Raw genomic sequence first — 15,228 nt, forward strand, 5'->3', positions numbered from 1 at the left:
TGTAAATATATTTTTCTAATTGTTACAACTTTGCGTAATAAACAATATCTGACCTGATTCCCCTGGGAGGTCCTGACAGCCTGAACAGCGGCGAGAGCTGATGAGGGTGGCGGCGCGTACCCCACACATGACACTTGACTAGATCTGACAAACATTGTCACAGTAAATACATTGCACAATTTAGTCATTTGGTCCTTCGAGTCGGACGGTCCTTTCATTTTAAAAATTAAATAAAACAGAGTTTAATGATAATTTTAGACTGTATGTTAAAAGGTCACTAACATAAATCAGTTTTAACATGTTGAACATAATGAAAAAAACTTTATTCTATATTTTAGGTTGTTTTAATGGGACATCAAGGTTATTTGTAAAAACCACTAGTGTTTAGTTATAATGTATACCTGCGACTACTATCCGGGGAGAGCTGGTCGTAGACGTTGTTGTGGTGATGGAGCAGCCGCGGCTGGGCCCCGGCCCCGCCCGCGCTAACTGCGCCTGACACCACTGACGCCTGGCTGCTCTTGCGCGATATGTCTGATGACCTAGTTACACAAATAGATTTATTTATAACAAGTTGATTTTAAATTTGATTAGTGACAATATATTGGAAGTTCAAAGAATCACTTACCGTGGATTTCTGAGAACAAAATCTACTTTTACAACATATTGTTGTCTCTGTTTTGACAAAGATTTGAAATGACAGGGATGACGATGTGTTTTATAGAGAGAATTAAGTCTCAGAAACCCACGGTTAGTCCCTTAGCCCTAATTGACTGATTAGTGAAGATGTTCGATGATAAAAAGCTAAGTAACATACCTTGCACTATATAGACTACTGCCAGACGAAATACCGGAATCTCGCCTCGTATTGGGAAGGCCTGTCTTCAGCTCCACCGCGACGTTAGTGTTACCTAGCTCTGTCCGACCTGGTATACCAGCTGTAAAAAAATTATTAAATTAATAAGACTTCATTAAAAAAATACAGACCTCACATACATAAAACATGCTAAGGTAACCACGAAAAACATTACCCTTCTTATCTGTCGGGTAAAAATAAGAATTGAGATTTATAAGTGCACTTATATCTCACCGGAGGGCATGTCGTGCGGGTGCGGCAGTATACGCGGGCCCGCCGCCATCTTGTGTCCGAAGCGCGGCGCATGCTGTGTTCGCGGCTCGCCTATAGCAACCATAGCACGCAGCATCAGCGGCAACTGACCCACCTCACCTACCACTTCTTGTTCCACCTGCATTATATTTATTTATTATTTAGTACATAGTACAAAAGGTGATATATTGCCACACTCAGAAACGATAATTAAAGCTATAATAATTTGAAATAGAAAGAAGTCTTTAGTGGACTGTTCCATGATTTACTGAACTACTCAGAATCATTATTTGCGTTGTTACTAAAGGAAGTCTCAAGTAAAATGTAATGTTTCTTAAACTAAATCTACACTAAGACCACTTAAGGTATGGTCGTTAGCAAGAGAAATACACATTAAACTTAAATAATCCTAAAAACGTTCCTAAGACCAAAATCTTCCAGAAAACATCATCATCTCTGCCATTATCTTTGACAAAACAGAGAACAATATGTTTTAAAGGATTCCAGACTCAGCAATCACCAATAAATATGGCAGATAGAATCATAAACGATGTATAAACAATACTTACATCTCCATCAAGTCTAAAATAAGGCGCGCCATTTTCATCACTGAAGCCACCGAGCCCTGAACCGCCGAAGTCCAGTTCTCCACCACATTGAGCTGACAACTGGAAAATATTACAGTCAAAACAATATATAATTAGGTTCTATAATAACAATAAATGACCTATCTTGTTCTATTCGAAGCTGAAATAAATAAACGTTACGTTAAAATATTTCTAGAAAACAAGCAAGAAGTTAAACTCAGTTTTTAACAGTAAATCGAAACGGTAGCTTAGGATAGCAATAGATATGTGACTCCATATACATCACACGTATTTACCTGATGCGCTGGAGTGTGCAAGTTGTGTGGAAGTGGAGACGCAGGACTCTCGCTCTTGACTGAAGCAGAGGAGGCATGACCCCGGCCCACGGGGGCGCCGCCCTCCTCCGACCGCGGCGAGGACCCGGCGCCGCCGCCCCCGGACTCCGCTGAGTCATCGCCACGACTACAGCCTGGAAAGTAGAACGTAAAAGGTTATCAGATATCTGGATTTAAATGCCCTAAAGATACCTAAATGTTACTGTCAAAATTTATCAAGATTACAAAAACAGTTCCTCAATATGTACAATTTCTGGCCTTAGTGACCAATTAGAGTCTAAAAGTAGCAGTTAGACAAGCTTACCCATTTATATACTAATTCTAATCATATCGTAAATTATTATTGATATAAATACAATAAGAACAAAAAAACAGACGTTAGTTACAACATTGAACTGACTTAAATTTAGACTTTCCTAGAAGTTCTTGGCAATAACATGAAGCTTACCTTTGTGCTTCTTACTGGCGTAAAACTCAGCGCCGTGTACAGTCTTGACATGTTTGCGCAGAGATGAAGGGTCCGTGTACCTCTTGGTGCAGCCCGGGGCTTTACATACGTACGGTTTCTGAAACACATCGTAGAAATAGAAACATAAATACTCCTATTGCAAAATATCAAAAGTTTTGTCTTACTGCAGATCACACTACAGTCTGTGGTTAGTCTGACTCTCTGATTACCACATTCACATTTAGGAGATTAGTATCAAATGTTTTTCCTTAAATACATATAATATTAACTTTATCCTCAATTATAATTATAAAAATAGACTAGAATTCTCTTACAATACAATATTCTTATGTCTCTACAATTGTAAAGCTATGTTGCTTGTCGTACCTCGTTGCTGTGTGTTCTGTTCTGGTGCTTGGCGCGATCGCTGGCGTTGGAGAAGGCTTTAGCGCAGCCAGGATACTCGCACGTGTACGGCTTCTCACCCGTGTGACTCCGCAGGTGCGTCTTCAGATTCTCTAATCTTGAATATGCCTTGCAGCATCCCTCGAACTGAAAGATGTTCTAAGATTAAGCATTTACAAATAACTAATATTACATTACAAAATGGTAAATGATAACGCATCCGTAACTCTTTTGCGTAATCACACGAATTCGTTTGCCTAAAAATATAAAAAAATTATAAGAAATTAATCATCATCAGCTCATTATACGTCCCTACTGAGGGACTCGGAGCCTACCCTAAGTTAGTGGTGACTAGGCAATAATCAACCATACTGGCCTAACTTTACACATATCTTTGTATTTATTCGCATACATGTGCAGTTTGCATCATGATGTTTTCCTTCATCGTAACAATGTCTAATAGATGTACGTATGTAAATCGAAAATCGAAGAAAACATTGGTACATGGCGGGATTTTAACCCAGAACCTGCAGATTACAAGTCGAATGCTTAACACCTAAGCCACCGACGCTGAATAAGAACTAAATAAACAGCAAGAATTATCTCAGATTATTTTCTAACAAGTAATTAAGACTTCCTATAACTGCAGTAGAAGGTTATGAAAATATGAACTCTTATGCTGTAGGAAATAAGTAAAAGATCAATACTCACAGTACACTTATGTGGTTTCTCTCCCGTATGCCTCCTCATGTGCACGACCAGCATGTACTGAGCCTTGAAAGGTTTTTCATCCCGCGAGCAGCCCACCCAGCGGCACACGAACGCCTTCTTGCTGGCGTGGATGTGGTCCGTGTTTATGTGCTTCACCAAGTCGTCTTGTGTTGGGAATTCCAGTTTACAATCCACCTGGAGATTATTCATGTATTCATATTTGTGTCGAAAATTTGAAAGAAAGAAAGAACTTACATAAGTAAGAAAGAAGTCGCATTAAAGTTTACTTGAACTCTAAAACAACGTTAAACAACCTTAATAAATCATTCAACGTTTGGCTCTGTTACTATATAATTAGATAGCGAACACTCACCCAATGACAATTGGTCTCAATGAAGTCTCCCGGCTCGTCCTTGGAGTCGAGTCCATCGTGCACTGTGCTCTCTGCGGCGGCCGACAGCGGCTTGTTGCTGTGCATCTCTCTATGTGACATTGCACTTTGCGGTGACTTCCTTTGATTTAACGCCGTTGATGCGCTGGATAGATAAAAGACAATAATTGTTAGATATAGTGAGTCTATCAATTTAAGAAATAAATGGTGATTGGGTACAATTCTGAGCTGTGCAAATTAATTGAAACTACAACCAAAAATAATTGATAAAGCTGCTCTACGGTTCGTTTTGCTTGATGCAAGAAATTCAACGAAGATCTTATATACCAAAGTAATGATTAATTCTTCTTCTGAGATTCACCTTCACGTTTAATTCCTTTTAATCTATCGGTTTTGTTTACTTATGTTTTGTAACGTGTTAAAAACTATCTAAACTATCTCACCTGTCAGCCTCCATAACGCTGGTGATCTCGGGCTGTTGATGGGGCTGCATGTGACTGGCGTCCAGCGCCATGCCCCCGCGCACCTCCATCGCACCACCGCCTGCACCACTCAGCAGCAACTGCGTGGGCGACGATATGTGAGATCTGAAATGCAGTCACAACTATTCTTAATAGATGTTATTTCAAAAAAGATTCTGATCCACAGTTTTCTTGAGTTTTATCACCACATCTGTCTTGCAATCAGATTGACTTGTTTTGTTCAATAAACTCCAATGTCTTGACAAAAAAGCACGTCATGACACCAATGGGACACAAATATTTCTACTTATATACCTTACCTATGTATTCCCGCTACGAGATGCGCGTGCGCCGCATGATGTGCCGCAGCGGCGGCCGCCTGCTGGTGCGCGGGGTCGAGTAGCACGCCGCCCGCCAGCACGCCGCCGCCACCCCGCGCCAGCAGCTGCTGCGCCAGCGACGCGTGTGACAGTGACAGCGCCGGTGATATCGCACCTTTAATAAACATAGCATTTGAAAATAACATGTTAAAAAGTTCTACTGAAGCACTCCGATGAGGCTAAACCAGTCAACGACAATTATTGGTCGTTGTCTAGAAAATAACTTTGCTTGGAAGCAGACAACGCAACTACTAGGGAAATATGATTAGATATGTAATAGAGTGCTAAGAAGCAATAGTATTCAAGCATTAACTTCAAGTCTAGTTAACTACAATTCATATGAAATAGAAGATAAAATAGAGGCTTCTACAAACATACTAAAAATAACATGCACTAGAGCAAAAGAAGAAGTAAAAAGGCTATAATTTACCGAAAGACTTAATCCAATCCTCACCAGCACTAAGGTGGCCATAGCTGCCGGTGGAGGCGGCTGAAGGTGCTCTGACTGCCAGGCTGGCGGGCGAGGCGCGGATGACCGCCGCCAGGTCCAACGACTCTGCAGAATAAGGACTCCAGGATACAGCTCGTTTGCGGTTCGCCGATGCACTTATCGCACCCCCTGACAACCTTAATCTCGTCGGTGAAGCTATTCTTGATCCTGGAACATCGATGTGATTCAGGCATTATTTTTTATGATCTAATTACATAGCTACGTCAGAATAAACGAATGGTAAATTGGTACGCACTATACTTATGTTACAACGCTGGTAATTTAATAACACAAATCTTTTTTCTATAAATTGCAATATCAGGGATATTTGTTAAATGTTACCATATCGACATTAATTAAAATATTTTAAATCTCGTTATTTATATCGTTTTATTACGAGTTAAATAAATATACCTGAACATGGTAATGTATTGATTGGGATGTAGTTTTTATATTCAACATGAAATGTTTTTAAAAAATTCACATTTAATGTATGAAAATATTAATAGATTTATCTTACCTTCTAAACTTAATTGAAAGTCCTGACTGGCTAGAGTACTGCCTGCGTGTAACTCAGGATGTAAACTTCTCGCAGCACTTAAATATTCTAAGCCTGGAAGTAAAAATACAATGATTAATAAATAATAACGACTTCACTAAAATGATTATCAGGACTTTTGATCTACTATAGAGATGAAGTGACCTTATGACCTTCAGTTATAGTTATACAAGGCTTATTTAAGTGTACATCAGTTATGGACAGTCACGTCAAAAAACTAAAATGGAACATGAACTAAATTAGTAATCAGAATATATAAAAATTAATTAATAGGTTATTAAAAGTATAACGCTGGTGGTGGACGTATCAATTTAGTAATGATCATTTTATTATTTAGTGTTACTTATAAAATTATTAGTTAAATGTAGCAGCTCTATCTAAAGATAAAACTTCACAAATTTAGCATAAATAATTAAAATAGTTTTTGGCCAAAGCCAATAAACACTTCTAACGATCCGCAACTTTAAAATCTGTGTTTTATAACGCCCATAAAAGTCACCGCAATCTACTTAGTATTTAAAAAGTCTGCTACAAAGAAATTCAGCGCTTATAAGGCAACCAATCAAGCCGGGCTAGTCATACTAGACAGTAATAACTGCAAATTGAGATGTCAACGCGCTAGAAGCATTTTGAATATAAACTGCCTACTTATCGCTGTAGGTGATTAATAAAAACATGAAACTAAATGCTTTACGAGAATCGTGGCGTGTTTCATATCTACTTAGTAAAGCGGTACCAAATATGACGATAGAAATCAGGTTGCATGTCTACAGCTTTTTGTAGTCTGTTTAAACTTTTCTTCCTATAAACGAACTTTTTAGACTACAATGTTTTTTTTTTTCGTTTAATATATTTGCCAACCCTATATGAGGTTAATTTGGCGTCATAATCATAATGTGGCTGTGCATATTTCCCGTATAATGTTGTGATCATTATAGTGCGGGTTTTTATTGCTCGTTTTATTACTAGCTGTTGGTCGTAAATTTGTTTGTTGGCAAAATAATAAGCGGTGCGTTTGTAGAGTTTATTTTACGTTTAGTTCGATAAACGTTGTCTTGATAAGTTTTAACAGGCCAACAAAAATCGATATTTATAGCTCAACCCTCAACTACAAGTTTATTGCTATTAAAATATTACCTGATTGAACATGTTTGAACTACCTCCATAATATTTTTTTTACATTTTAGTTATATGAAAAATTTGAAAGTTCAAGCAAGTATTCATAAAATAATTTTTATCGCAAAAAAATCCGAATAATTAAGATTGATTTTGTTAATTTTCAGCGTAGAAAACTATTAGGTAGTTTTTATTAAAAATTAACCTGTTATTTCCAATATTTTAGCATGAATATAGTATTTTTGAAGTCGGCTAAAAATCCTCATAAAACATCTATTACTATAAATTAATTGCTTGAAAGCGATCGTAAAACAATCATCGTCTAATTCACGTTGTAGACAATTATACTATAGTAGCTTTTACCCGCGACTCCGTCCGCGCGGAATAAAAAAAAAAGAAAAAGAAAACGGGATAAAAATTATCCTATGTCCTTTTCCTGGTTCTAAGCTACCTGCCCACCAATTTTCAGTCAAATCGATTCAACCGTTCTTGAGTTATAAATGGTGTAAATAACACGACTTTCTTTTATATATATAAGATTAATCAAGTACTAATTCATTGTAAATTAATGTGTGCTTAAATATTTAAATTTTATGTAGATAAACATAGAAAAGTATTAACCTATACAGTAAAAATACTAAGAAAATATATACTTGCTAACATGAGCAATTACAAAGATCAATTAAAAAAATCTTTTTATCTTATTTAATTGCAAGCGTACGTGTTATTCAACCGGCGGGCGGTTCAAGTCTGAACAACTGAGAATGTGGTTAATAACCTAACGTAGTTATTTAGTTATTAATCAAAGATAATCAGCGGGACGCCTCGTCGAGATTGTGTCATGGCGGCCACGAATCTCCATAACAATTATACGCCCATTCCTTCGAAAACAAACACGTTTTTAAGGCAAAAAATAAACTATAAAGCAAAAACAAAACGGCTCGATTTGATGATCACGCTCAGGCGATACGGCGGGCTATTTGGCCACAAATAATGGCTCTGTGCGAGAGGCGTCGGGGACCACCAATTTGGTGAGCGCCTAAACGAGATGGGTTTCTCGAAAAATCACGAAATTAACGCATGTGGTCCCCTTTTGACACACCGCCAGGCGACTTCCAAAATTTTTATGTCTTCATCGCAATGTGTGAGAACCGACCGAGACATCGATGTACGAATCGATAGAGAAAAAAAAACAAATCATCGATCGAGGGCAATAAGTTGATCCGTTTCGAATTCCATTTGCGTCTGCGTTGGTCACCCGTGCGACATTCGTGTAACCGCTCGCAAAAAGCGCACCCGAAATTCCGCTTTATCGTACTTTTATCAAATAGTTGAAATATCGGGCGGCGGTTCGGAACGATTGGGTCGCTTTTAGCTTATCGACATTTCAGTACGCATCGCTTAGGTCTCGAGTGATGTATTAATTTTTATCGATATCGATTGGGCGTAAAATTTGTAACCGGGTGGACGACATATAGCGGTCTGCGGTCAGTTTGAGCGTTAAAATATGAATTTCAATAGCTTTGTTAGGCGGCCTCTTTCTGGCGCGGTGTGCGCACTGACTTCGTAACGGCGGCGTATACTAATGAGAGCGACTGTAAATTATGAGTTTGCTTGTTGTACGGACGTGCGGCGAGATGAAGGCGAGGCGACGTGAATTTGTAATGTCGGCGATCCTTCCTTTTTTAAATATCTACAGATGAAAAAACAAATGACAGACATTCGATGTATTTAATTATACATTAATCTGTTAAGGTTGTTCATTTATAGATTAATTTACGAAATTTATAAATAGTTTATTATTAAAAATAAAGATCCTCAAACAACCACGCCGCCTCATGCTTTCGTCGAGTATTGATAAAAATCTTGATGAATTTTCTATGGTTTCCTTATAGTAACTCCTTATGAGTAACTCACTTGAGCTTTAGGAATGGTCGCTCAAATCAGGTACTATGTATCTCTTCCTTGGTAATTATACACTATAATGAAGTCAACGTGAAATCATCACAAATATTGGCAATTTTCAGAAGTCGTGAAAGCCGACTGATCATTAAAACATCAAACCCAATAAAACGATTAGTGGGAAGGTTCGTTTAGATACTGCAAAAAACAGCCGCGTCCGCTAACAAGGTTTTTTATTCTGTAATCAAGCGTTATAGCAGGTAGCCGGGGTGCTATGTAAAACAGCTATAATTCTGACGCTTCTCGGAAAATGATAAAAAGGTACTTCAGCTTGGAAGGGATGATTGATGTCTTGACTTCAAGCTTTAACAAAAAAAGCGACAATCAATTTGCCTTGATTTATTTACTCAATAAATTGGATTTAATTTTACAAAATCGTTACCAAACTTTATAGCCTGACTTGCATCAAAAACTTGAAAAAATAAACATAAAAGTTACAGAGTTACGATCCAGTAAGACGCTTACAAACGAATAAATCTTGCGAAATACAATTTTATACAAAAAAAAAAAGAAATCCTTAATCACTCGCGAAGAAATAAGTCAATAAAAATCACGGTAATATCGTACACAAATGTAATTATCTTTAAAATAACTTAATTCAAACATATAAACGCGAATTGTAACCCATAAGGTAACACTTGCAGCTTCATAACTCGTTATTTAATATTCAAACCGTAATCATGCCTCAACGGGAGAAGGTTAGCTCTTTCCTTGAAGTACACATATCTGTATCTTCTATCCTTTTCCTACTTTGATATAATCAGAGATGATTTATTCACATGACTGTTAGATAACTTAATTTCCTACCGCACTGAAAGTCCATAGGGGCTTCACTTAGTGTTTATTTCTCATACTAATTCTACACTGAAGATCATGTAACGTCTCTGAGTATGTCAGTTAATGTCTTAGTTATATTAATATAATTTTAGTAAACTTAAAATATTTTTTTAAAGTGTCTCCATTTCTTTATTATATTATTATTATTCTATAGAATATAACATGGAAACAAAGTTTTTTATATCAATATATGGTAAAAAGGACATCACAGTATCATTTTGTATACATTTAAATAGCAGATGAAAGTTAGAACTTGAAACAAGGCACGATAATACCAGTAGTAAGAAATCCAAAACCGAGCAAGCTGCGCCCATATGCCCTTCCGGTCCCTTCACACTAATTACTTGTTAAGGGCCCGCGTTTTAATTACCCCAGGGCCAGAGATTAAGAATAGACAAACGTTTGTTTTTAAGTGTCTATTTATTTAATTGCCTCGTTATTTGTCAGTTAAGTGGTCCAAAGTTAAACCAAAATATCAACTTAATTTAATTTAGGAGTGAAAACTTTTGTTGCCACTATATAGATTCCTATTACCAGTACCTTTATAGTTTGAATATAAAGTCTGAACTAGTATAAACCATTTTCGAATTAAATGACAACGTACCCGAAAAAATCGTCGTGTAGGATACAGGCTGTCACAATAGAATAGAACATACAAACATACCCGCGGAAAACTGTAGCCTCCTGTAGAAGAACATAATTCGTGGGGAATTCGCACAAGTGTGATAATGTAACGTAAAAGTGTCATAAAATATAACCCCGATGTAAGACAAGACTCATTGTTGTAGCTGGAACAAGTTCCGCTGGTAGACTGTTCTTTAACAGCAATTGAGGCATGAATATTCTCGGACATGCGGGCACCCAGACAATGTATCCCTTTCACCACAAAGCACGTGGCAAATAAAAAGAATTTAAAAGTTTATTTTTTTATCCATTTCTTACTGGCTGGAAATTCATAGCAAAGAATTTTTATGAGCAACAAAGTTTCGTTTACTAAACACTACAAACTACGCAACTAATTCATTTTCTTCACTTCTTAAGTATATAGAAGTCGCCGTTGCCTATAAATAACAGAGTGCCTGATTTATCCTTGCTGACTTAATGAGGAACAATCTTGTCTGCTCGCCATTTTTATGACACATTTTCATATTTTATTCCGTCGTTTTTCATAATTTATTTTAAATTTTTCGCTTATCTATCGTCTACTGTATGGAGAAAGAAATATTTTCAAAGCGTCAAGATTTTCGCTTAAATAAAATATTGTTATTTAATCTAAATCTTTGAACATTTTGCATCCGTCGTCTATTGCTATTCTAGCAATATTGAGTCTTATTACGCTTCGTAAAAGTAGCAAGTAGCTTATAACTGCAGTAGATGAAATAATAACAGATGTTAGGAAATCGTTATAACGTTGACAATACGACCTAAGCTCATATATTTAACAGTTGTGGCATTCGTGTACCATACCGTCACCACATGTCTTTGATTTTCGCATAAAAACACGTGTTAAGTTGTTAATTGACTTTCTCGGAAGATCAGAACGAGGATTCGACCCAACTTTATGATGTATGTTTCCCTAAACACGAAGTTATGTTAACAAACATGTCGAAGGACCATAATTAAATTATCATACAAAAAAAATTAACAAGACCCAATTAAGATCCCAGCCACTTTCTTAATGATTAGGTCTATCACGTACAAAGTCTCATATCTAATAATTTCGTTTAGGATTGTGTGATCATAAAAAATAATTTGATTGTTGACATTTATTAAAAAAAAAAAGTTTTTCTAATATCACATCTGATGTATAGACAAATTCAAACATGAATAAACTTCAATTGGCATAGAACGAATTAATGAATAAAGAATTAACAATAAGTGTAGGAAATCGGACAAAAAAACTGTAAAAAACTAAACTAGCAAGAATTAGCCGAAGCGAATTACACACAAAAGCCAATGTATTTAAGATGATTCCGACAGAGGCTTGTTACTAACAGACTTAGAACTTAAAAAAAAGAACAATAAACTATAGGTATGATGGTCAGCGACCCGATTCGAATTGTCTAAAATAAAAATACCTACAACGTCTTAATAGACGCCGGTTGAAATCGATTTTAACGCGATGCTCGTAATCGAGTTATTTGAATTTATTAGCAAAATTCCCAATCTGCTAGGAATCGATTTTATAATAAAGATCATTAGATCTCGACACATGGAGTGATTATGTTCTCTACGCGAGGGATCGAAAAACTGGAAATAAAGAATCTGGGAACAATTACGTGCGCGTGTCGTGGGCGTTACCGTGTGGTTTAAGTTATGAGATGAGCGATTAATAAACAAGTTTAAGACTCGCCCTCAAATAGGAACTCAAGTATGTTAACTCTACCAGTTAATTAAAATCTCACATCAAAGTAAATAAGTAAATTGTTATCGTTCTACGCTCAAATAATATGACTCCACCGCGGGGCTCGGAACCTATCCGAATTAGGGTGGACTTTTAATTTTTCTTTAATATATGTTACCTAGAAGTACTTTTAAAAGTAATTTCGAAGTATATAGTGTTAGGACTGTTGAGGGTAGTCTCACAAAAGGTTTTATAAGGAAGCGTGCGCTGCTGCTCGAGGCAGTCTCTTTCCGTCCGTCATTGCGGAATGTCTGACATTTTTGTTTATTTACGTTCGGTTTGAGTTTATACTACAGCGAGGATTATTATGAAGTAGAGTTAAATTCATTATTTCGCTGTCAGTTCATTTCTTTTAAAATACTTTTGCATCAAATATCTTATAATAGTTATAATTATCGAATTTTTAACTAAATATTTATTTATATTCCTCTCAAGCAGTGTTGGCGACAGCCAGGCGGCCTGCCTTAAAAAATTAAGCCTTTAAGTTTCGTAAAACCTTGAGCGCCGACCGCACGTGATAAGGCCTGAGAGATGACGATATACCGTCATAATCATCTGGCTTTTAGTGTATAAAACAAAAGAAACTAACACCAGCCATAATAAAATAATAATATGCAGCAAGTTACCGGACTTGTGTACCGGATGTCAATTCTTTTTAATAAAGAAAGAAATATCTCCTTTCTGCATCTCTAATCGAATCTCAATGCAGATGTCTACGATCAGCCGTTTGCATCAGATGGCCGCTTGTTTGCCATCTTCTAGTATTAAAAAATATCGGAAAATTTAGCACTGCAGAATTTCATGTATTACAACGTAACTTAAAAAAATATGTGTCTAAATATTTGTAAAACGCTACCGCTCATGATTGGGAGCATAATGTAAAACCTACACCAATGAGATGGAACCCGTTCCAAGATGTCTCAATCTCGCGGCGGCCGGATCAATCGGCGCCGACTCACGGCTTTTTTCATCCATCACGATGGAACAGGTTCCCCGATCAGAGAAATTGTTGAAGGCCATCATTCAATACATTTCTAACTATTGTATTTGTTTCTTACTGCGCTGCATTTTTGGCTATAAACATTCTATTGTTTGTGTTTATGTATTTTATGTGTATTTATTTAACCTGGAGTCACTTTAAATCTTATATTGTCACTGCGAGATGGCATTCCCATAAAGCGTGGCTTTTAAACTTTTACAAAATATCTTTGCCTCATAATCTAATATATAAAATTCTCGTGTCACAGTTTTCGTCACCGTACTGCTCCGAAACGGCTTGACCGATTCTCATGAAATTTTGTGAGCATATTCAGTAGGTCTGAGAATCAGCCAACATCTATTTTTCATTTTTTTTTTAACTGCGCGCGGACGGAGTCGCGGGCGACAGCTAGTGAATTATAAATTTCCATTTAATAATAAGTGAATATACTATAGTGATGTCAATACATGACGAGACTGGATATAATAAAAAATTTGGATCTTGATGTTTGGCACAGATGTAAAACATAGTCTGAAAGAACACATAGAATATTAATTCATTTTTATTTAATCCCGCGCGGAAGGAGTCACGGGCGACAGCTAGTTTTCTATAAAAGACGCATTCTACTTTGATATCCATTAGCTGCAACTTGTAATATATTCGTGCAGTATTTCTTGTATGCGTATCACTTCTCTTGTTGATTAGATTGATTTAATTGGAACTCTAAAGCCATCGGAAATGCAGAGCATTCCGACTTTATTTTTGCTCTCTATCCTGTATCGGAATGCAGTTAACAAGAAATAAAATGTGTAACAAAACAAATTTTCTAAGATCTACCTAAGTATCCCCTTTAGGTAACACATAAAAAAGTAATGAAACAAAATTGCCAAACCCCAATTCTGTTCCAACAATGTACAAAGTCTAAAAACCGAAGGGACTTGAAACATGAAAGAAACAAAGTAAAAGCAACAGATATAAATGGGCTACATTACGCTAACACAAAGGTATCGAAAGGAGAAATTATCGCTTTTAAAAAGAGCATTGGAGTTATTTATTAAAATGTTTTCAATGAAGGTTCACAGCGGGCAGGGAGAAGTGTGGACACGGTCAATCATGGAACGAGAACGCGAACGACTGTCTGATCTGTCGGGGGCTCTCGACTCGACATTGAAAATAAAGACGCTTGAGAAATAGATCGCCTATAAATCTGTAACGTTTAGCTTCCTAAGACATTTTCAATGTCGCTTCTTTTACTTTAATTAATTCAGATGAAGATTTTTGTTTAGTAGATACTTACGTTTAGTGAGAAAGTTTATCGGAAATTCCAATACGCTTATTTTGTCTAGTTATACGGATAAGTATAATAAAACAAAAACAAGAAAATTTTTCGCCTAAGAAAGACTTGAATTCTATGAATTCAAAACACTAATTTTACATCAAAGTGTATTTTACACGTAGATATAAACGAAGCAGAAGTTAAGATTAAATCAAAAAATATAAAATGCTTTTTATGTCAATTACGATTGACTAATAAAGAATAATTCTTACATTTAATAAAATGAAATATTTAAATCCTTACGAACTGCGACTGAATTCAGAAAATAATTTAACAAATACACCAAAGTAATGCTCGCTTCTTACCGAAAAAAAAATAAAAAAATAAAAGGAGCGTTCAATTAAAGGAGCCGAGATCAAAATTAAGCCTTCTTCGTTTAAAATGCATTAATCCGGTCACTTGTGATGCGCGGGCGCATCGCTGCGTCCCATTCTAAAACCCGTTCCTCGCACTTCTCGCTCTCTCCAAACAGATTAGGGTGCAGGATAAATTTATCCTGACAAGATATTTAGAAACCAGCCGAGGACCCATTCAAAGCAAATTATTGAAAAAAAAAATGACTCCAGCATTTTCTAGTGTCCAGAGATTATATGTATGAGTACATATATTTTATATCCGGTCTAATGATAATTTGGGATTTTTTTTACTATCTAAAACACATGTATGGTTGAAGCAACTTTGTTGAAAATTTCATCAACTCTCTACAAGCGATTCTCAAA

At 36.4% G+C, this 15,228-nt stretch overlaps 1 protein-coding gene across 1 annotated transcript in view; it reads right to left on the reverse strand.

Moving 5' to 3' along the window:
* The window catches only part of LOC106708970 (transcriptional activator cubitus interruptus), an 89,187-nt gene that overhangs the window by 2,944 nt on the left and 71,015 nt on the right, over positions 1-15,228 (reverse strand). The window contains exons 5-18 of the mRNA XM_045683629.1: positions 5,837-5,929; positions 5,281-5,484; positions 4,767-4,941; positions 4,429-4,572; positions 3,968-4,130; positions 3,595-3,789; positions 2,866-3,030; positions 2,479-2,596; positions 1,992-2,164; positions 1,678-1,776; positions 1,091-1,247; positions 818-938; positions 402-542; positions 54-144 (exon numbers count right to left, since the gene is read on the reverse strand). Of these exons, the coding sequence (XP_045539585.1) occupies positions 54-144; positions 402-542; positions 818-938; positions 1,091-1,247; positions 1,678-1,776; positions 1,992-2,164; positions 2,479-2,596; positions 2,866-3,030; positions 3,595-3,789; positions 3,968-4,130; positions 4,429-4,572; positions 4,767-4,941; positions 5,281-5,484; positions 5,837-5,929 (2,039 nt within the window). The remainder of the gene's footprint in view (positions 1-53; positions 145-401; positions 543-817; positions 939-1,090; positions 1,248-1,677; positions 1,777-1,991; positions 2,165-2,478; positions 2,597-2,865; positions 3,031-3,594; positions 3,790-3,967; positions 4,131-4,428; positions 4,573-4,766; positions 4,942-5,280; positions 5,485-5,836; positions 5,930-15,228) is intronic.

The sequence above is a fragment of the Papilio machaon genome, chromosome 23 (assembly GCF_912999745.1).
Source record: "Papilio machaon chromosome 23, ilPapMach1.1, whole genome shotgun sequence".
Lineage (NCBI taxonomy): Eukaryota > Metazoa > Arthropoda > Insecta > Lepidoptera > Papilionidae > Papilio > Papilio machaon.